This window comes from Hyposmocoma kahamanoa, unplaced genomic scaffold (genome assembly GCF_003589595.1).
Source record: "Hyposmocoma kahamanoa isolate Upper Pololo Valley unplaced genomic scaffold, ASM358959v1 272, whole genome shotgun sequence".
Classification (NCBI taxonomy): domain Eukaryota; kingdom Metazoa; phylum Arthropoda; class Insecta; order Lepidoptera; family Cosmopterigidae; genus Hyposmocoma; species Hyposmocoma kahamanoa.
The window spans coordinates 801442-825736 of NW_020653772.1; the positions used below are offsets into that span (position 1 = coordinate 801442).

The 24295-nt window shown below is 41.4% G+C and overlaps 1 protein-coding gene across 1 annotated transcript in view; it reads right to left on the reverse strand.

The window, feature by feature from the left end:
• Nucleotides 1–2489: 2489 nt before the first annotated feature.
• Nucleotides 2490–24295, reverse strand: part of LOC113229064 (protein neuralized) — a 95552-nt gene continuing 73746 nt past the window's right edge. Inside the window, exon 4 of the mRNA XM_026462552.1 lies at nucleotides 2490–3163. Within this exon, the coding sequence (XP_026318337.1) occupies nucleotides 2663–3163 (501 nt within the window). The 3' untranslated portion in view covers nucleotides 2490–2662. The remainder of the gene's footprint in view (nucleotides 3164–24295) is intronic.

The window sequence follows — 24295 nt, forward strand, 5'->3', positions numbered from 1 at the left end:
TCAACGTATACGAAATTGTTGTCCATAAAAACATTTCCTATGTTACTCATAAGACTTAGTAAGACGAAGAAGTAGTGGATCTTCTTGTTGTTGATGTAAAAGAATGGCTGAATGGGAGATATATTTCTTTCGCTTGCAATTCTTATGCATGTAGTTGCCTGACTTGACGTAAAACCTACGATATCGTAGCCTAATTCCATAACTTTACTTATGGTTTCATCAACCCATTTCAAAAGCTCTTTTGTGGGCCTAATCTGACCTGCAAGACAAAAGGCCAGGGGCTGACTCCATTTATTAAAAAGTCCTCTTGCTATTAAAACTAAAACCGCTGTATGTGGTTCCTTGGTTTTTACCTCTTTGACCTTTTCAATACCGTTCACTGTCTCCTTGTTGCCGCCAAGCAGTAATGTGAGAATTACTGCGTTCCGGTTTTGAAAGGTAAGGGTGCTGGTGAAGTTACAGGCACATGGGTCTTGTCCACTTATGTCTCAGGGTGTCGGGCGCTTTGGCATCTCAAAAATCAAGACAGACATATGGCTTACGTTACGAAAAAACAAGTGAAACAACCCATGCGTAAAAAAGACCTTGCGCGAAAAAGACCCACTACAAGGTAAAAAGTAATTTTCAGGTAAGTTCGTTACCAAAATTGAGTTTTGTACTGAATTTTTATTATTTAATTACTCGAATATACCGTCATGAAATTTAAAAAAATATTTCAGGTTACCACACTCTAATATTAAATAGTATTATTATTCATATTCTTAACTATTTAATTAAAAAGAAATTGTCACCAAAATTGAGTACAAAAAACTTACATGAAAACTACCCTGAAATAGATCTTAAGCCTTACTAGATCTGAAGAATTACTAGCGTCTACATTGTGATATGACAGATACAGTAACAATGTTCTAGTGCATTTTCTGCTCCTGGCGAGCTCGTGAACCACGTACACACTATGATATTTAGTAACATGCATCGGTTACGGTTAACAGCTCGCTAGCGCGGACCCGGCTTTATTCAAAACGATTCAAAGAGATGTCTTGTATAAATAAAATTAAAAAATAATGATAACCATTTTTTAATTTTTGAAAACTTAATCTATTTCCAACTTCGTATGAAGATTTTTAAATCAAAATAAATTAGAATAACTAACGACTAGATGACAACGCTGTACAGTGTAGAAAAAGGTTTAATTATTGGCCCCCATGTCAATAATTGGCATGCTAAATAATGAGTTTTCACAGAGCGGAACGAGAGCCCAAAACACGGCAAATTTTCTGGATTAATATTATGATGGTACAACAAATTCGTGTTTTACTTTTGCGCTCTTTAATGCAAAGACCATGTTAATAATTGACATGTGGGTGCCAAATAATTGAACATACTATTTCATAAAAAAAATACGTAAAAAGAAAAATCGTATCACATAAAATATTAAAGTAAATTATTGGTTTATTATTTAATTTTAAAAAATACAAGGTTTTTTAAATCCCAAAAGCGGCCATTTTGAAAAAAAAGTGTTACGTAAAACAATTTGTACAAATCCCTTTTTTTCAGTAATGCTTTATGAAATTAATTTTTTTATAGACTGCTCGATTTACATATAAATAAAAAATTGTAGAAAAAAAACAATTTGGCAAAAAATAACTGGCATTTTTAAAAATTTTACTATTATGTTTTTGGAGCGCAGAAAAATTATACAATTTTTTTTGGAATGATTATAAATAATTTTACGCCACGCACTTGATAATATGGAAAAACATAAATTATCTTAACTATATTTACAAAAATTAGATTTAGTTAGGATTCTGTGACGACAATCTTAAAAAAAAAAGACTTATGACAAATGTTAAAATTACTATTTACATTAGCAAAATACAAATACGATTAATTACTATAATAATATTCGATGAAAAATGTGTGACAGAATCACACAGATTTTTTTAAATCCTCTATAACCTCTCTGTCGTTGACTACAGGAGCGACAAAAGGTGTAAGGGTTTGTGTGAATTTACTAGCCCCTTTCTCATCATCAATCCATTTATACGTCCCGATTGGGAACGTCACATGTTTTCGGAAGGTTGTGAACCTTCTTCGACGTGCAGGTTTCCAACCAAAAAGCTCATGGTAAATTTCAAATTAAATTTTGCATATTAATTCCGAACAACCAGAGGTGCGAGCCCAGGTTCAAACCCACTTCTCTTGCACCCTGTAATACCACCAGCGGACCTCATGAATTGTTCCATGTCCTTGTTTGTCGGATCTTTGTTTTTTTTTCTATGTATGTTACGCGATAACTCCGGCAAACAAATTTGTGAACCAATTTTGTTGTTTCTTTTTTGTCGGGTACCTACCACTAGTACCAGTGTTGGTCCCATTTAAATTTCATGAAAATATTCCACCTCCAACGGTGGCTAACTAGGGGAAGAATCCGGTTTCATGCACTTTCCGGTAACCGACTTCAATAAAACTTGGCAAATAGATGTAATTCCACAAACTTTTGAGGTCGGTTTTTTTTATTTTTTTTATTTAGTAGTATATTGTAGTATGTCAAGATCTATGATAGATATAACATTTTGATAGTAAAAGTAAATACAGTATGTTGTAGCCCTTGCGAGCTCGGTACAAAAATTATCAAAATCGTCGCAGAAATTATCAAAAGTTATCTATAAATACGAATGACGTCTTTGATTTGTGCTCTACACAGAGGGCATTGGCCACCCCTCTTGCCCCTCCGCAGTTGTGCTGCACATCTGTGACACATACACATATGGCCACACGCGTACAGGACGCTATCTATAGGGTTTTCATAACAGATTGAACACTCCGTGGCCGCCAAACCTTCTCCGATTGGGTAAATATTTTGAGACGTAGACGGCATGTTGCGACTTGCATGCGGGCGTACCGGTCCTAACCTGTCACGGATATCACCATTAATTTGATTGGTGCAACTTGGTACCACGTTATTGCAACTTGGTACTACGCTATTGCAACTTGGTGCAACAGCGTTGCAGATTGGTGGGATATTGTTGCAACTTTGTGCTTTATTGCATGGTAAAGCCTCGTTGACGCTGTTCTGGTTGCTGCATTCAGTGCGACGATATGGTTGGCAGTTCTGCGGCGGTAGACCGGTGAGACAGAGCTGGGACGATGTTTGGATTGGCTGGAAAGAGGGAAGAAATATTGTTACTTTATTTGCAAAGTCAAAGAATCATAGGTAAAATAAATTACACTTTAAAATGTCAGACTTCCCTGAGAGAAACTCTAGGGATTGCTGTTTTCAAATAAACTTAAATGCTATGGAGTACAAATCAAATTTGTGTGGAATCTATCTAACACGTGGTCTTCAATTTTGTAATATGACATTTCAATTAAAATAAAATTTTAAAGTATTTTTAAACTTAGGAAATTATAATCTTGACATATACTCCGGAATCTTATTGTAAAAGCGTATACAGTTCCCCATAAAAGAATCGTTTGCCTTTGTTAAATGAAGTCGTGGTACCATTGACTTACAAATTGGTACCATGAGTTTAACTACGTTTGAGGTGGCAGTACGAAGTTAGGCGTGAATACCATAGGGCGGTCCAATATGGTATTAGTACTAAAGTAGTACCACACAACTGCCACAACTAAATAAGTACTGCGTGAAGTTAGGTACAAATACCACGTGCGAAATGTCAAGGTAAATATAATTTATTTTATACACGATTAATTCCCGATTTAAAAACAAATAATTTGGGAAAAATAAAGATTTTTGAGATTACGGCTTACCGCCACATTTTGAGAATTTCATGGCGTAACCGGGTTACAAATGTAGAAGTCCTCAATAAACTGAAGAAAAAAGGGGAGCTTATGAACACCATTAAGTGCAGGAAGATGTCGTACTTCGGCCTCGTCATCGGGAACAAGAAGGAAAAATTCACTCATTCTTGGATCTTTAGCCAAAATATAATTATAAAAATTCTATAATTTGAGGATTGGTTCGAGTGCAATACCACGTCGCACTTTACAGCGACAGCCTCTAAAGTCAGGATTGCCATGATGTTGTCCAACCTCCGATAGGTGCGGAACCCCAAGAAGAAGAAGAACAATGTGTGAAAATCGATAAACTTTGAATTAATGTAAAAATAGACTTATCTTATCATGTACTACACGAATTGATTTTGATATCAGTAAGCCAACTATCAAAATAAGAATAAAGTGATAACGCAGCTAATAATCACATTAGATCGTTATAACATTCACAATACACGTGTTTCTGATAATTTTTATGTCCTTTCACGATAATATCCACACATTATTGATAAAACTGTCAACTATTGTGATATGATTATCTAAGGTTTTCTCATGATTTTCTCCATAACAGTTAAAACATGTTAAGAGTTAAGCATTACTGCGTTTCGGTTTTGAAGGTCACAAGATGACGGGTGCAGTGGCAGTGCCCCTCAGATCTTTGTGACTTAAAGCTTGTGAGTGGTCCTGCAATTGTCATGGACAGGCGTGCCGCTTACCACCAGGCGTACGACTTGTTATTCCCGTCAAGAATACCAGGGATTTTTCAGGAAGTTTTGTTATAAGGTTATTTCAGCTCTACGGTAAACATGAAACTGAACTCACCTCAACATAATGTGCGCTGGCCAAAGTATGTCCTTGCTGATTGACGTTGACATTGTTATTCTGAGGTGGGAGACTGACAACCAGAGCTGTACCGCCAGCACTGGCTGCAATGGGAGCTTGCATTACTCTCCACAGCTGTGGCGATTGAGCTGGCAATTGATTCGTTAACATTCTGACTTTTTGGGTCGCACCGTATATATCCACAAACGCCCAAAGTCGCAAAGTATGGTCCACATGCATCATTGATATAGGGTTCGATCCGTTTCTGCTGACCCTGACTTCTCCATCGATAGTCAGAGTGACCGCAAGCTCATCGCCTCTTCGGAGACCGTTCGCCAGATTTCTCTTTACATCCCAGTATTCAGGACGGTCGTGGAGTTGTTCCGCATTATCAGGTAGATCACAGGGACGCAAAGTACCAGGATCGCAGCATGTCAGACCGATAGCCAGACTTCCTGTATACGCTATATCGGTGCAAAGGATCTGGGCGACAATTGTTTGTCCCGGACGCATAGGTCTGGCAGTAAAGACATATCCTTGACAGAATTCTGATTCTGCTCTAGCAGCAACACCTCTGTCGCTGACGAATTGAACGTTTCTTCCTTTAGTTCTGTGCAGACTGAGAGGTACTAACGGATTCCGATAGCTCGGAATAGGTAAAGCTTCGTCGACTGTGAGAGATCTCATTCCGGAAACAATTCTTTCTTCCTCTAGACTTGGATTTGACCTCCTGATTTGGTTTGGAGCTCTCGGGTCAGCAAATTGCAGAGCAGTACAATTGCCGTAGACATCTATCAAAGCCCAGAGGGGATTTCTTACATCGACTCCAGAGAAAAATAGTCCCTTGTCTTTCCCATTGATCCCGAAGTGCACATCTCCAGCAGAATTTACGTAGTAGTACAAGACATTGTCTTTTTCGCAGAATCTTTCACCCAGGGCTTTGGCCCAGTTTCGTTCAGGTTCGTTCGTAAGATCTGGACAGGCATAATTGGAGAGGGAATGAACGAGGGTGGCGGGGTCGTGGTTGGTGAACCCGAAGCGGATCACGCTACTCCTGCTGTTTGATATCTCGACGAAACGGACGTAGACCTGGAATAGATGAAAAAAGGGAATTAAGCTTAAAGTATGGACTGTATGCTTGTACAGGGTGAACAATTTATTATGAAAATTGTTAATGTTACGTGTTTAAGCCCATTTTAAGTACTTTCGGAAAAGATTGAGAAGCATCCAATCTTGCGAAATTAGCTGGTATGCCCAAAAATCGATATCACGCCCACTATCTTAAAAATAAGACTTTAATATACGAAATGACTCTAGTGTCACTCACATCTTTTGTACATTTTGTGCACTTACAAAAGTTATATAACTTTTTTTTTATTAACCATAAAACATTCTAACTACGCCATATGCTTTGCAAAATATTTCATTTTAACTTTTAACAATATGAATTTCTAAAAGAAAATTAGAAATAAATTAGTTTTGCTTCGATTTAGATACGAAAAAAAGCTTCATTCCCTAATTGTGTAACAGTCGCGTAAATCTAAGAACTTAATATATTATGATCTAAATAACTTCGGCACGGTATTCTTTTGCCTCAACTTCATTTGAGCTTCTCTAACATCATGCAACAACTTTTTTTCCACGACTTTTAATTAGTCATCAAATCCACTTTCGCACAAATATAAAAATATTTAAATAGATCGCTATCATCATTCAGCCATACGACGCCCACTGCTGGGCATAGGCCTCCCCCAACGATCTCCACGACGATCGGTCCTGCGCTGCCCGCATCCATCGGCTTCCCGCGACCTCCACCAGATCGTCGGTCCACCTGGTGGGGGGCCTACCCACTGAGCGTCGTCCGGTGCGCGGTCGCCATTGAAGAACCTTTCCGCCCCAACGGCCATCGGTTCTCCTAGCTATGTGCCCCGCCCACTGCCACTTCAGCTGAGCAATTCTTCGAGCTATGTCGGTTACCTTAGTTCTCCTACGGATTTCCTCATTTCTGATTCTATCACGCAGGGAAATACCGAGCATCGCTCTCTCCATTGCCCGCTGAGTGACCTTGAGCCTTATGAGGCACATAGATCGCTATAAACGGTGAAAATTGTGCGGGAGACGGGATGCTTACACGTTTGAACTTACTATCTTATTACCAACTACAGATCTAAAAGTCAAGGACATACAAAACTTAATGGAGGCACTTGACATAGCTACCTGTATTCGTAGCTGTATTATTATAACTTGGAAAAATATTTGACTTACAGACAAACTTGCATGACCGCCTACAAATGAGTCAAATAACGAGCTAAAATAATGAATGTTGACCGTAGTGTGGACGGTTTACTAGCGTATTTGCCTATTTGACTCCTTTGTGGTACGCCGAGAAGACGAACAGCGCGCGGTAACGCGAGTTTGGTCTTTGCTTAGTCACATACGCTATGTACACAAGGCAATTGCTTGCCAAATGTAGCAAACACGCGAATACAAATAAGGCGCTCTGCAGATGGAGCAATTTTAGTTGACGCAACTGGCAACTTTTTACAAGTTTTCGTTTCGAAATCCACGGCCAAGACTGGCGCTGCGGGGGAGGGGGAGAGAAGTGAAGTACACGGTTGCCGGTTGCGGAAACTGGCAACTTGAGACAACCGGTACAAATTTGCAAGTTTCTAGTTGCGGCAATTAAGAATTTATTTGATCAAGTATTTCGGCAATCGAAAACCGTAGTTGTAGTCTGCGCTGCTTCTTAAAATTATATGATAAATGAAAAACGTCATAAAATTGCGGGTTGCCAGTTGTCGAAACTCGATGATCAAAGTTGCTCCGTCTGCGCAGCGCCTAACCATGTGAATAATAATAATAAAATCGTTTATATATCTCCACGCATTAATAAGTTAAAATAAATGTATATAAAGCTCTACGCAGTATTTAGTAACAAGAGTGGTGTAAGATAAAAAGGTCTGTAGCTCAGCACAATGGCGGAGTGTTGCACAACGCCGCTGATATTCTGCTACAGCCTGCCATGTTCATAAAAAGAAGAAGAACTAACACACACTATCATTCTAGTTCTAAGATTTCGAGCCGATTATTAGATATTTACTACACACATATAGAATTTTGTTTTGCCAACTAGAAAAGTTTATTTTTGTTAAATTATGTTTTGTAAAAAGTCATGGAACAAAAGTTGTTGTTTGTGATGTTAGTAATACAGTGGCAGGCTGTTACTGTTTTACATATAACCCTTTATAACGCTTCTAAAAGAACTGTAATTATCATAGTGAAAATATCTTAAATATCTCACCTTCTCGTTAACCCGTACAGGTCTGATGCTGAACGCTATATCCTTGCAGAAGGACTCAACCCGTCTTGCAGTGCTGCCGTCTCTCGAGATCCTTACGTTGTCATCGTGCACAGTGTGGAAGCTGATGGGCAGAAGGTTGTTCGGGGTGCTGCCCGTGCATGAGTAGCGGGGGGCTGTAACAAGAGAGAACAGGAGATTAGTGTTACGAAGATGCAAGATGTACGTTTTTGCATTCTCCAACCACGTATTTTTGGGACAAGCGACACGCCTGTCCGTAACAGTTACCGTGCCACTCAAAGCTTTTAATCACAAAGAACTGAGGGGCACTGCCACTGCTCCCATCAGCCTGAGACATAAGTTGACAAGTCCCAGGTGTATTATCACCAGCACCTTTACCCTTCAAAACCGAAACGCAGCAATGCACACATTACTGCTCGGCGGCTGAAATAAGTAAGGTGGCAGTACTTTCCTGGACGAAATCTTTGAGCAAAGTTTTTTAGCAGACGCTGTGCCAACTAAGGCACGGAAGGAATCAGCGGACTTTACGAATTATTCTGTGGCCTTATTCGGAGTGGTGGCGAGTGCGGGTGGGTGTTAAACAAATGTACGTAGACGCTCCTTGCGTTTACCGTGGTCGCGCGGCCGGCGCCTTCGAGGCCTGATCCGTCCTATCCTCGTAGAGTGGGTGAACCGGTCCCACGGGCCACTGTCGTACCACCTTGTGCAGGTGCTGACCGGGCGTGGCTGCTTCGGTCACTACCTACACAAGGCGGCGATGAGGGAACCGTCCCCGTCGTGCCACGAGTCCGGCGCTGCGGATGAAACCCTAGTGTGCAGCCGGTGGGATGAGCAGCGCCGTACCCTGACGGGGAAAATAGGGCAGGACCTCTCACTGCCTAGCGTGGTCGCCGCCATGCTCGGTAGCGAGGAGTCCTGGGAGGCGGTGGCCTCCTTTTGAGGAGGAGGCTGCGGAGCGGGTGCGCGAGGACGCGGCGGACGCGCACCCGCTTCGGCGCAGACGTACAGGGAGAAGGCGAAGGCAGTTCGCTGCTCGCCTGATCCCCTAGTGAGGCCAGCGGGCTCTGGACAGGGACTCCGGAGCCTGCATTGCACAGCTTCACTCGTCTGGGGGGCGGGTCGGAGGACAACTGACCTGCCCCTCCGTTGGCGCGGGAGCCCTGGCGCAAGTTAGGGCGGCCGGGCGGCGTCGTGGTGAATGTGCACCGACCCCACGGCGCCGACTCAACCGGCGGGAGGTAAACCCGGGGGGGTTTTAATGGGGTACGCCCTCCAGTCTGGAGGGAGAGTCCCCACATAACCCCTGAGTCTTCCTGGGCTCAGGGGTAACTATAAAGATTTCCCCCCGTAAAAAAAAGGCGCGGGCGCGGGTGGGTCTATTGGCTCAGGCCGCCCATATCTTTCACAGTGTTTGGACTAGCGTGTTTGCAATTTCGAGGTGTGGGTATGCCCGCTTCAGCACTGTGAAAGGGAAGACAACAAGACCTGCGCGCCCGCATCCGCCGCCGCGCCCACGCCTGCATTCTGACTGAGCCCTATGTGCTCGTTGCAGATCTTCGCTTTGGTTTTTGACGACTTTTACACTACGTATCTTTCGTAAAGTACATCAAAGGATAGGTTTCCTTGTTTCTATGGTTCGGAAACAGATAATATAGGGTTAGGTGGGGTAAGAAGAACGCCCGGGGAAGAGAGACTTGAAGCCTTAACTCATAATGTACTCAATGTGTCTACAGTCTGTTTTATCGACTGAGTCGATAAAGTCTATAAACTGGCCTCTTCTCTTTCCAAAAAGGTTTCAAATGTTTCTTGGCAGTCTAATTAGAGATTTCCAAATAAATAAAAATAAAAGACAAACTCCAATAAGTTGAAAATACTTTATTTATCACAAAATTGTCACATCAGAATAGGTTTATACAAAAAAACCATGCACGACGCGTGAGACGCGGGCAAGTTTTCGCCGTCTTGCGGTTCGAAGCGCGAGAGGCGAGTAGGTGCAAATAAGCATAAGGCTCGCCTGATGAAAAGCGGTCAACGTCGCTTACGAACGCCAGCAACACCAAGGGCGTTACGAGCGCATTACCAATCTTTTAGAACCCTTTTTAAACCCCTTTTGAAGAACTCCATGCTGTATTCCTGCGGGAAAACCCCGACAGGGAGTTCATTCCTCAACCTAATTGGTGCGTTTGAGGAAGCTCGTCTGAAATTGTACAGTACGAGATTTACTTGGCGAGTATGAGAATGGACTCCCTGTCGGTGGCGAGCGGTGCATTGATAAAATGAGTGTGGGGTGTAGCGGCGTTACACAAATAAAATATAAAAATATTTATTTTTCAATAATAAAAATACAATTGAGTATGGATAAAAAGGTTAAAGACGGCATTGTTGTTTTTCAGTCTTCACCTGTAGCTAGCTGTTCGCTTGCTACACTAGGCTTACGTGAAAAGTGTACACCAAGAATATTTATCTATCTTAAATACATAGGGCGCACTATAAGCTGCCGGAACTGGCCACTTACGTAAACAATATTTAAAAAGTAATTACAACATTTGAAAATGGAACTCTTTGGCTATAGAATACAGTTTGTTTCATCTGACTGTCACTTGTTTTTACATTGTGGCGTCATTTCAGAAATTGACTGTCTACTTCACCATGGATTTAACTCGTGAAAATTTTCGTAGTAAGATTTTAAGTGTAATTGAACAGCTCAGCGGAGCTTCGTTTGGCTTCAAACTGCTGCTTTTGGCGATGAAACACCATGCAAGACGACTATTTATAGCTGGTTTGCAGAACTCAAACGCGGTCGTGTGAATCTCAGTGACGAATTTCGTGATGGTCGCCCGACCACTGCTGTGAACAACAAAAACATCGATGCTGTACACTGTATGATCAAAACAGACAGGCATGTGACATACCACGAGATTCGAGATCTTTAGGCATAGAATTGTAATGAATTCTTGAACGCGGGGGAGAATCTCATTACTCAAATTTGTTATTCAGAAAGAAAAAATGAAAATGAATGAGCGAAATTGGAATTATTTCCAATTTTTAATTCGAAATCGGAAGAATAAATGAAATTTGGAATTCGAATTTGAATTTTTTTGAATTTCGAAACACTATGAATCTGGAATATGTGAAATTCAATTTTATAAAGAAAGTGAACAGTTATAAAGCGCTACAGGAGAGTGAAGGAGACTACATCGACAGGAGACCTGGGTCTTAAATAATGATGACGAAGAATTCGGAACGCGGAGTCTCGCTTATTCAATAACTTATCCCACAAAACAGTACGACGAAAAAAATATTAATTTCTCTAACCTACTTAGGCTTAAACAGGGAAAATTATATCCGCTATATGGTGGTCTGCAGAAAAGGGCACCTTACTATATATAGACCTGATATCCAACAAGATTAACAATTTCTACGGACATCCGATCATTTCTAATGTAGTGATAAAACAATAACTATGAAACGCAATTTTATATCATTTGGTGTTTCGAAAAACGACGAAACTCTCGTCGTCTTTCTCTCTTTCTCTTTTAGAAAAAGAAACCAAAAGAATAATAATCGATGCCTTCGAATCATACTTTGAATAGTTACGTCATTTTTACTAACGATCAGTTCGCGAGCGTTCAATGAGTCATTCTCTCGTTTAATTCTTTGGAACTTTCTTTCTTCACTAAAATTGACTCAAATAACTATCACCGCGTTTAAATTACCGACCCGTGTGATTATTATTATTAAAATAAAACCTACTATTACACCTAGTTTAATCTGTTGTATAGTCTAGAATATGTTTAGTACGCTTAATGTTTGGCTAGACATAGTTAACTATTAACTATACTTTAAAATCGAACTAGCTTTTTTTTATATAACACGTGACGAGACAAACAAGTCGTGCGCCTGATGGTAAGCTACACGCATGTCCATAACAGTTGCAGTGCCACTAAGCTCTTTAAATCGCAAAGATCTGATTCGCACTGCCACTGCGCCTGTCACCTTGAGACATAAGTGCGTATGCTTTTTCCCCATCTCAAAGCTATAGGAAATATTTGAGAGAAAGACATAGACATAAGTAATCAGTGTTGGGCGTCAATCAATTAAATTTCAATTAGAAATTCAATCAGTTTAAAAAATTAATTCAATTGAAATCAATTGCAATTGATGAGTTAGGGGGTGGGTTAGGGGGTCGGTTAAGGGGTCGGTTGGGGGGTCGGTTAGGGGGTAGGTTGATGGCTGTGTTAGGTGGTGGGTTAGGCGGTGAGTTAGGGGAGGGTCAGGGGTGAGTGACCCACCTAAACCCACTCACCCACCCCCTAACCGACCACCTAACCCACCCCTAACCCCCCTGACCCACCCCCTCACCCACACCTAACAAACCCCTAACCCACACCTTTTTTTTTCCGGGGGGGAAATCATTATAGATACTTTATGTGGGACTCTCCCTCTATACTGGAGGGCCTACCCCACTAAAACCCTCCCGGGTTTATCTCCCGCCGGTTGAGTCGGCGCCGTGGGGTCGGTGCACATTCACCACGACGCCGCCCGGCCGCCCTAGCTTGCGCCAGGGCTCCCGCGCCAACGGAGGGGCAGGTCAGTTGTCCTCCGACCCGCCCCCAGGCGAATGAGGCCGTGCAATGCAGGCTCTGGAGTCCCTTTCCAGAGCCCGCTGGCCTCACTAGGGGATCAGGCGAGCAGCGACCTGCCTTCGTCTTCTCCCCGTACGTCTGCGCCGAAGCGGGTGCGCATCCGCCGCGTCCTCGCGCACCCGCTCCACAGCCTCCTTTTGCGACATAACCTCTCCGCAAAATGCATGGCGGCAACCGCGCTCAGCAGCGAGAGGTCCTGCCCTATTGTCCCCGTCAGGGTACGGTGCTGCTCATCCCACCGGCTGCACACCTCTAGGGTGTGCTGCGCGGTGTCATTCGCAACGCCGCACTCGTGACACGACGGGGACGGTTCCCTCCTCGCCACCTTGTGTAGATAGTGACCGAAGCAGCCATGCCCGGTTAGCACCTGCACAAGGTGGTACGACAGTGGCCCGTGGGACAGACTCACCCACTCTACGAGGACAGGACGGATCGCCCCTATGGTACGAACTCCATAGGGGGGATCCGCCAAGCTCTCTTTCCACCGGTCCCGCATGCGCTGCGCCGCGAGGCGGCGCTCCCGCTCAACCTCTTGGGGAGCAGGGCGCTCGCCTCGGTCCCTCATTCCCCGCCGGTAGGCGTGGACCTCCACCAGGACCTCGGCTTCAAGGTCCCACGGCGGAGTACCGACGAGGACGCATGCGGCAGCGCAGGCCACCGTCATGTACGCCCTGCACATTCGCAGGGCGACCACCTTCTGAGGCCTCCTCAGCAGCGATTTCGTCGCCGCTGATAAGGCCCCACTCCAAATGGGAGCCTCGTACAAGGCCATACTTCGGGTCACCCCGGCGTATAGCCTTCTGCATGGGGCTCCCGGCCTCCCGAGATTGGGCAGGAGCCGACCCAAAGCCGATGCGGCGCCCACTATTCGGGGAGCAAGTTGCCGGAAATGCTCCCCGAAGTTCCATCGTCGGTCCAGGACAAGGCCCAGGTATTTCATCTGGGACCTAACCGGGACGGATACTCCCGCGATGGAGATGTGGGCGCCTGCCGACACCGCCCAACCTCTGCCCCTCCCGCCGAAGACGGCCACATCCGTCTTCGGCACGGCGACCTCGAGCCCGCGCCTCTCAGCACCCAATCGTACCCCAGGTTCCACAGTTGTGGTCCTAACACGGACCCCTGGGGTACTCCGCACCTCATTGGGCGCTCGGCGCGCCTCCCTTCCCTCGTCTGGAAGAGCACCACCCTGTCCTCCAGGTAGTGCTCCACCAGACGGGTGTGGTACCTGAGGATCTCGTGGTACCTCAGCGCCTCCCTGATAACGGCGAAGGGAAGAGTGCCGAAGGCGTTGGCTATGTCCAGAGACACAGCCACTAAGCTCTCCCTCTCGCCGTTAGCCTCCTCCACGATGTGTCGCAGCGACTCCAGGGCATCCAAGGTGGAGAGTCCAGCCCTGTACCCGTACTGCCGCTGCGACATATCGGGGCCTGTCCCCCTCAGGTGTTCGTTGATCCTGGAGGCGATGATTCGTTCCAGGATCTTCGCCACCTCGTCAAGCAGGACGAGAGACCTGAACCCCGAAGGGGAGTCCGCAGGTCGGCCCGGCTTGGGTATCAAGACGAGCCTTCCCTCCTTCCAGCATCTCGGGAACAACCCCGTCCTCAAACAGTCGTCCATGAGTTGCTTGAGGCGGGTCCCGAGATGCTTCAGGGCAGTGCGGAGGATTCGTCCCGGTACCCGGTCCGGGCCAGAGGCCTTCTTCCGCCCCCGCAGCCGTCCCACCGCCAACTCCATCTCCCCCTCGGTGATTTCCGGGAGGATTTCCTCAGTCTGCCCCCCTTCTGCTCTAGGGGGCACCATGGCCGGTGGGGTGAAGGGCTGCGGTTCCCCTAACCCACATCTAACCCACCCCATAACCCAACCCTTTTTTTTTTTTTTTTTGTTAATCCGGGGGAATCTGCTTACAGATACCCCGGCCCCGCGAGGGCAGAGCCGGGGTTATGTGGGACTGGGCTGAACCCTGAAGGGGAGCAGCCCGACCGCACTAAACCCCCGGAGTGTTCCTCCTCTCCGCTGTAGGTGGTGGTACGGGTACGCTGTACCCCATAATCCAACCCTAATTCAACCCTAACCCACCCCTACACCTAAAATAAAAACATTGAAAAGATTGAAAATTGATTAATTGTTAATTGTAGATATACGCGATTAACGATTGATCAATTGTTAGTTGCGAGAACCGCAATTAACAATTAATTAATTGTTAATTGCGCAATTGAATTCGCAATTGACAATTAATTAATTGTTAATTGCGCAATTGAATTCGTAATTGACAATTAATTAATTGTCAATCTTTAATTGCCACAACAATTAAATTTTGCCCAACACTGATTGTATTAATGTAAAACAAAGAAAGAGATGATTGGAAAACATTCTAAACCGGTATTTTTAAATGTAGATACCTACATAGTTCAAATTTTCGAATGCCGATTTTGTTAAGGTCTCTGGTCTGGTCTGGTTAAGGTCTTTTAATTCAATTCAATTCAATTCATTTATTCATTCGTTGTTGTCGTTGTTGTGTCTTTTTCTTAAGGTCTCGCTAAGGATCTATTGGATCCGGAATGTTGGCATTATTGATTTTAAATCGATATTCTCTGTCCGTTATACAATAAAAAAGTTTCAGTAGGGTGCAAAACAATTCGTCGTTTGTAACTTTTCAGTTTTGCATTTTTGATATACCATCTATGTACCGATTAATCACAGTATCTCGTCTCGATTTCGCTACATAAAATTTTCTATTATTTAGCAATACGAACTAATGTTACCAGTAAAAAACCTCAACAAAACTGTTACTTATAATATTTACTAACATCAAAAAAAAAATGTTTTCATAAACAACCCTGACAACAATATTAATGTAGTCCAGAAACCAGTAACCAGAGTTATAATACAGCTTATAGGATGGGAAAAAAGTTTCCACAGTCTTAGTTCGTATTCCAGAACTCTACTCAATGCTCAAGTCCTTGCCATTAGGGTCGAATTTCCAGTGCTTGAAGTCATACTCAAGTCCTGACTTGATCATTGGGTAGAGTAATACAGTAACCCTAAACTATTACCCTAAACTACTAACCCTAAGTAATACAGTTACAAAGTTTAAAAAAAGAACGGATACGTTCGTTTCATTCACAAGAAAACTAGTCAAGGACAACAGGGTTGTGATCGTTTTATTTTTAACTGTAGTTAGTTACAGATAAGGTATGGTTTTGTAATTACTTGACGGTTCTCAGGGTAAGAGATAAAGGTTTAAAACAAGTTATAGTAAACTAGTGTATACGTATCTATAAACTGTCTGAGTACCTATATTCGATTCCCGGTCAAACAAATTTATGTAACGAATTTTTCGAAATTGAACCGGCGTTTTTATAAGTACGTTAAAAGAAACTTGGGCACAACAGTGAAACGCGTATGAAAACAAACAAAAGATCCCTGCACAACGAAAGTGAAATATATGTATGGGTACATAAACAAATTAATATTTAAGCTATACGAGTTTGGATGGACAGACATGTGTTAAAGAATCGATAAGATTTGTCAAGAACGTAGCAAATTGGGGATCCGTAGCTCAGCCTACCCCAGTATAAAACAGGCGTTATAGAATGTATGTATCTAACCTTGATCACAAAGTTAATGTAAATGCAAAGTGGATATAGCCAAAATCATACACAGTATTACGAAACGATGTTGCTTCGATGTCGTAATAGACATTCGCGTCTACTATGTGATTGTCGTTAGTTTTGTTGGTACAGATGGTTTTTTAAGTTTTATGGCTTGAGAAGATAGGTCAATAGTAGAAAATTACTTTCTTAATATAAATACTGAATTTGAAGTTTCACACATTTTATTATTACAGTTACTTTTAATTCTTATTAGCAGCACAGGCGACATCGTACAAAAAATTATACCAAGCAACGGAACGTACAAGTCATGCACCGGGTGGTAAGCGACACGCCTATCCATGACAGTTGCAGTGCCACTTAGAGCTTAAATTCGCAAAGATCTAAGGCGCACTGCCACCGCGCCCGTCACCCTGAGATATAAGTCCTATGTGCCTGTAATTTCACCAAAAACTTTACCCTTCAAAACCGGAACGTAATGCTAACATTACTGCTTGGCGGCAGAAATAGGTAGGTTGGCAGTACTTCCCTGAATGGTCTCTTTTATGAGGAGCTCTACTGCCACTGCACTTTTTCAATCAACTTGTTATTTATTGAATATCGTCAGAAAAATCTTGTCAATTTCAACAACGGACTCTGAACCGACGCAGTTAAATTACCTAGTTACCTAGCTCAATCTTTCTTACTTTTCTTTCTTTAAACCGCGTATTTTACAAAGTGCTGATGTTACCTATCAATACAATCTCTTACTATGAGAAATTTTTGCATACCAGTTCTGAATTCGCGTTAACTCTTGCAATAAGAAATGTAAATAATTATGTTCAGTACACTAGACCAACGCTATTTGTTCTATCAACGAAAAACCTGTTCCATAACAAATCTTCGATATCAATTTTGTCTGTGCCGAGCTTCGGTAATTACTCACCTCACCTTTCCTCGTAGCAAGTGTCATTCACATCCATTTGTTTATAAACACTGGCTATCGATTCCATCGGTGAGCATAAAGATAAGTATTTGTGAAGAACGGGAATTCTATCAATGAATTTGTTTTTGAATTAATGTTATCTAAACTAATCTGTCATACTATTTCAGATAACATGGCCGATAAATTTGTTATATACATTTTTTTACATACAAAACTGCCTTAGTTGCCGAACGAATCAAGCTCCATATCTTTCTACCCTGAGGGCATACGAGAAGGGCACTATAACCTGTGCGCGCACAGGAACCTTAGAAGTTCAGGTTCTGATCCCAGATCAGCCAGTGTTGTCATGACAGGGTTGTCACAGATCTCTGTCACTTGACTTCATCCGGTTCTTCGAGAGGCTAGTGCCTCGGGTGAGCCGCCCCGTGTGCACGTACAGTACCCTCCGTATTTTCAAGATAGGTACGGGAGCTGTAGGCACGCTTACTTCCCGTTGCGCATTGCAAAGATAGCGGTTGCCACCGCTAAGCCTTCGATTCCGAGTCCACTACCAAATCTCCTCATTGGTGGCGGAGCTGTAAGGCACGCTCACTTCCCGACGCCGTGAGACGACGTCTCAGACCAGATCAGAGGATATATAGCTTATCCTCTACTAGCTCTTCGGGCAAATGCCAGTCGCAGTGTCCTGCGACAATGTCCGGGCATAGCTTCCAGTTTAAAGGGCAACTCGTGTGCCTTGCGCGTCTCCTCGCTTCAGGCCTTCACCTAGACCGCCACTAAGACGCGCTAGCTGCTCACGAGACAGACGCCCCGGACACATGCAACCGGGGCAGACAAACATGTCCGTCTCTGCAGCTAACCACAAACCCCTGCGAGTCCATACCCAAGTCCGGGTCCGCAAGAGACGTATCACCCGTAAAGGCGTATCACTGGCCTTGCCGCCGAGCCCGTAGTCTCTCCGGAAAACCCTATCTCTCATCCAAAGTAATACTTTTTGTAGTAACTCTACTTACTTGTGAAAGAGTTCGTTCAGGGACGTACTGCCACATTACCTATACCGTCGCCAAGCAATAATATGAGTATTATTGCATTGCGGTTTTGAAGGGTAAGGTACTGGTGAAATTACAGGCACGTGGGACTTATCAATTTATGTTTCAGGATGACGGGCGCAGTGTCAGTGCTTCTCAGATCTTTGCGATTTAAAGCTCTGAGTGCCACTGCAACTGTTATAGACAGGCGTGTAGCTCACCATCAGGTGCACGATGTATTCGGTCCGTCAATTAACATTAAAAAAATATTCTAAATGCGGAAGTAACTCTGTTAGGTATATGTTTTCACGCCTAAATAGGTGAACCAATTTTGATGATATTCGGTTTAGAGAAAGATGAGACCTAGGAGAAGGACTATGTTGAAAAATTAAAAAATATTAAAACTATGAAAATTACTTATTCTACGCCGACGAAGTCGCAGGCACCAGTTTCATTATTTGTATAATCGATTCGATTATAAATTGCTACAATTATTCAATTCCAAAGTCAACAGAGGAATACAATAAAAATATTTTTGTTACAAAGAAAAAGTTATTCCGTTTCCCAAGACACACATTGTAAAAACAAGAAAAAAACAGGTGTACCAACATAATAATTACAAATGTCCGCATCTCAGAAGCAAAAGCACCTTGCGAAACACAATGAATACCGAATTCAAATTCAGAACATGTTCGTAAAACAAATTTACAATTTGCAGTAGTGAACATCTTATTTACTTATATTTTGTTTAACTTTTATGGGAAACCGACTGCAATTTCGGTTTTCTATTCCCGGATTGCGAAATTATCATTCTTCAAAAGGCGAATTTTGTAGACTTTCAAAATAAAATGGAATTATTGGAATGTTGTCATTGATAAGTGTTTATCACATATTCTCTCACTCCCTCGCTTTTAAAACTGATGAAATTCAAAATTAAAATTTTAGTTTTTATTACTTTAAAGGCTTTAACATCTGGTTGCCACATGCAATTGCTTTTGTTTACAAGTCAAAACAATGTTTCGCTTCGTCCAAAGGAAGAACACGTGTTCGTTCTTTAGAACAATTGACGGGTGTCGTCAATAGTATCATTTCAAATCGACCAGTTAACTTGAGCTTTGCTATAATGGACCTAAATTGATATATTACATATTTAATTACCGTTGAAACGTGATTCCGTTTGTTTAGTAATTAGATGTTTTGCTACTTTTCCCACACCACCGAATGGAACAACCCCCCATTGTTAGAGATATTATCTTTATTAACAATAAATACAGAATATTTTTCGAATATACGGAGACGCACACACAGGTCAGTTGTTGGCGCTGTACTATTTCAGCTTTCTAATTTGTGATTTCAGCGCAAACGAGAGTTGATATTTAAAGTGCCCAATTTAAAATCCGGCCCATTTGCCGGATGAATTATTTCTGGTTATATACTCGATGTTTAAATATCACTTATTTGACAGTAATTGTTTCAGACGGAGAACGGTCAGAGCGTTAAATCTCCAAAGTGTGGTACTATCTGGCCGAAGAACCTTTTATTGGAAAAGTCCCTTTACTCAGTACCAGAGTACACTCAAAGTACTTAATAAATAATTAAATTATTATATTTATTAATGAATTTGACATTCATCGTAATATTATACTGTAATATACATTTATTAGTTATTAAGAATCCATATTGACATTTTCTGTATACAGTACAATAATTATGTTCGATTTTGTACATGTACACTATTGTATACTTATGATTCACTATTACATAATTAATTCTTCATTTTTTTGTTAACTGACGCTCACTTTACACAGTAGTACAAAATGACATGTAATTGTATTTGTATGAAATTTGTAATGTTGAGAGAAATAAACGAAACTATCACAGCATGTGCCCATCACCTGAGACATAAAGGTGACAAGTCCCATGTGCCTGAAGTTTCACCAGCACCCTTGTTACCCTTTAAAACTAGAACGCAGTAATGCCCACATTAGTGCTTTCGGCAGAATAGGTGAGGTGGCAGTACTTCTATCACTAGGAGCTTAACAGTCATTAGGATGGTAAGGCGTCGATTTTATTGCGTATTAAATTCCTGTCTTAAGCCGATAAAAGAAGACATGCTACGTTTTTTAGTGATGATGTCATTTTACAGTGTGAATATCTTTGTGACAAGACTTATCTTGTTATTTTACAAATATTTTCATTCAATATCTATTTAATTCAATGTACCCTTATCATTTAACATAATCACCATCTCTATAATAAACAACAAAGGTTTTTAAAAAGCACATGGCAAAGGCATGTTTGATAAGAAAAGCGATCGGAATACCTATTAGTGTTAGGGTTTTGTCACCACCTTTATTAACGTGGAATCGGCTTGAGTTGGTGAGGAAAAGCTTATTGGTTATCTGAGTTGAAACGAAGCGTTCTCAACTTAAACGACGCTACGCGATTTTTGTTATTTTTTATTTTTATTTTTAACCGACTCCATAAAAGGAGGAGGTTCTCAATTCCACTGTACGTTTTTTTTTGTATGTATATTACGCGATAACTCCGGTATTTGTGAACCGATTTCCATGATTCTTTTTTTTGTTGGAAAGGGGGTACTTCCATAGTGGTCCCATTTCATTTTGAAGAAAATTATCCACCTCGAAGGGTGGCTGTTCACGCATGAAGATTCATTTTCATAAATAGCGCCTAACTTTAATTTAGGAGCAATTACTTTAATGGTTGATTTTGCTATTTCTCCAATTCAAGGCGTTTTTCTCTCAATATACTTTGGGTAGTGAGAACCGATTTTTGTTATCTCCAGTGTCAAGTCCTGTTTGGTGGCGAACTAGGGGATATTTTAATAAAACTTAGCAAATAGTAATTCCACGTACTTTTGAGGTCGGTTTTTTTAGTGCTCTGTACTGAGATTATATAACACACTTTTCAATATACATTATCATATATGCACGATATTGTATCGTGCCTGTATTGTATTTGCATGGATATAAAGCTTTTTCTAGCCGGCTTAATACCAAGTGAATCGACTCAATGGCTACACAGGGTCGACTGTTTACATCGAGTCGACAGTCGCCTCTTCGACATTTCGGTTGACGAAAGCGGAGCAGTGGACGCGATATTTACACCAAGTTTATTACTAATCACCACGTCGAAATTGTATCATTATAAATACAAGTTTACGCGTGGAGACCCAACAAATCGTTCGAAAGGTTCAATTTACAAAATATTAGAGCGATTTAAACCATTTTTTTAAGAAAAAAAATCACAACTGTAACGAACATACTTTATGTATTAGACGGCCTTAAGTCAGAATGTTTACTTTTAGTTCACTAAAAATCCGCTAGATGGCATTGACCCATTTGGCGTTAATTCGGAATTGTGTTGTGAAGATTTTTTGTTAACCAAGAGCCCGGAATTTCTGATATTGACGTACGCTCACATAGGGCGAAAATCATCGTCTCGCGGAACGGTTTCCAGGAGTCGATACCCTGGAACAACTGCCCGGACCTTCCGCATATAGGATGGAACTGTATTGGCGTCATACAGGGTGAAATAGTGCTTGACGGAAATCAGTGTTGGGCAAAATTTAATTGTTCTGGCAATTAAAGATTGACAATTAATTAATTGTCAATTGCGAAACAGCAACTAACAATTGATCAATCGTTAATCGCCTATATCTACAATTAATCAATTTTTGATCTATGTAATGGTTTATGATTAACAATTAACAATTAAAACTGACAATTATGATAAATTTATAGGGCATATGGGGGTGGGTTAGAGGGTGGGTTAGGGGTATGGGTTAGGGGGTGTGTTAGGGGAGAATTTTGGGGGTGGGTTAGGGTCTGGGTGGGGGGATAGGGGTGAGTTAGGGGGTGGTTTAAGGGGTGAGTTAGGGATTGGATTGGGGGGTTAGGGGTGGGTTAGGAGGTGGGTGGACCCCCAAACAGTCCCCCTAACCGAACCCCAACCGACCCTCTAACCGACCCCCTAATCGGCCCCTAAACAGACTCCCCTAACCGGCCCCCTTTTTTTTTCTTAAAAAAATACTTTAAATCACTCTGCTGTAATATTTTCCATAAGCACGTTAGACGTTGTACCTTTCCAGCTTCGAAATGTATTTATGTAGCCTCCTCATGGATTGGCAAAGTAAAGAGAAAATGTCAGTAGAAAGTCAGTTGAACTTAATAACTGGGTTAAGTGTAATTTTTTTAATTATATACAAGGATTATTTGTAAAATACGAATAACCTCGGAGAGACCATATTATTAACATCATAAACGACCGCTTTCGATCCATGACTTTTTGCAAAACATAACAATGTTACCAAAAACAAGGATCATGTTGTACTATTTGATAATTTTTAGATCTGTATTGGTACCCTTCCAACCGGAGTAATGGCGTAACATATACACACAAAAAATACAGTTCAGTACAGTACTTTCTTGAAGTCGGTTAATTATGTAAAAGATTGAGAAACAAGAAAGATATTTTCACGTGTATGGCGATAGTGGAGCCATTTTTATCGGAAATGTTTTAAAAGGTTAAGAGTGGAGATTTTCGACGAAATAAATGAAAGAAAATAGACGTAATGACGAGAATAACGTATAAATGGGTAACAAATGTTTAAATAATTAAACCTTAAAGACGTGACTTCATTGCACTATTTTCTTTGCCTTTTTATTTTTAATAATTCCGAGATTTTAGAGATAAATATTATCAACTCTATGTGTATCACATGAAGTTTTAATTATATTCTGCGTATTTTGGTGCCTTGAAATAGAGGTCGGCCGTATTGTTTTTGTAAGAGGAACTAACATTTCTGTAACATTACCTGGTTGTGTAGCAGGAATCATTTTTCTTCTCCCAGTGCTGGTAATGTAACTTGTAGGGGTAAAATACAGTTTTGGGTAAATTTCAGGTTATTTTCTTCGGTGGCAAGTTTTATTATTTCAATATCTTAAATAATAAAAATTGTATCAGAGAAAAACTAACCCCTGGAAATTAAAATTCACAAAATGCAGGTATGATCTCATCAATATTAGCTTTTAAATGAAATAATTACCTGTTACCACTTCCAGTGTTATTATTACCGGTTTAACATTTTTAGGTTTAATTACATTATTTTTTTTACAGCACCGTGTCCGAAACGAGTCTTTACAAAAAAGATAACTCGCGACTATTATATCAGCCATTGTCTTTTGAAATATTGTCTTTTGAAATTAATACAATAAAAAGATTATTTAAACATATTTTATAAAAAGTTTGTAAAACAAAAACTTTTTTTAAAACTTAAAGTCTATTTACTAACACTCAAGTGACATTTTTTTTACATAAAAAAAAACAAACTGACAAATACAAAACACAAAAAAGATCTTATAGATCTTTTACGGACCTGTATCAAAGTCGAAAACAATTGAATAAGAGCAAATAAAGAAAACTCGTCCGCTCACTGCAAGAATTTCAGTAAATTCGAGCTTTTTATACCAAACTTGATGATGATAAAGGATAAACTCTACAAGATAACGGCATTTGACTTTGATAAGTCATATTAAATGAACAGGCGTATAAATATAATTTATTTAAATATTATTAACCGACTTCAAAAAGGAGGAAATTCTTAATTGGACTGTATTTTTTGTGTGTAGGTATGCTACACGATTGCCCCATCTGGAACCAATTTCGATGATTCTTTTTTTTTATTGGAAAGGGTGTACCTGGGTAGTGGTCCCTAATATATCTGAAGAAAATATTGCCGCCGTTAGTTGAAAGGGCGCATGCGACATTTTTTCAGAAATGTATACTGCCGTGATCAGTAAAGAAGGCCGATCTGTCACTATTTTTCCTTTTTTCCGCCGATGGATAAGGTATGAAACTTAGAGTAATAACGCATAGAAACCTAGCCCGCACACGCTAAGTGAGGCAAGTTAGAGGCTTCCCAAAGGGCCTACACGAGCGGGCGGGCTGTCAATTCTCAAGGTCAAATTGCACCACGAACAGCTCAAAAATTTTTGCTAAAAATGACAAAATGTTCGGTAAATGGGTGTAAAAATAGAACAGGCAAACATAAAATAGACACTAACATCACATTCCACAAGGAAGTAACGCGTTTCAACTTGTATTTTTATATGAATATTCAC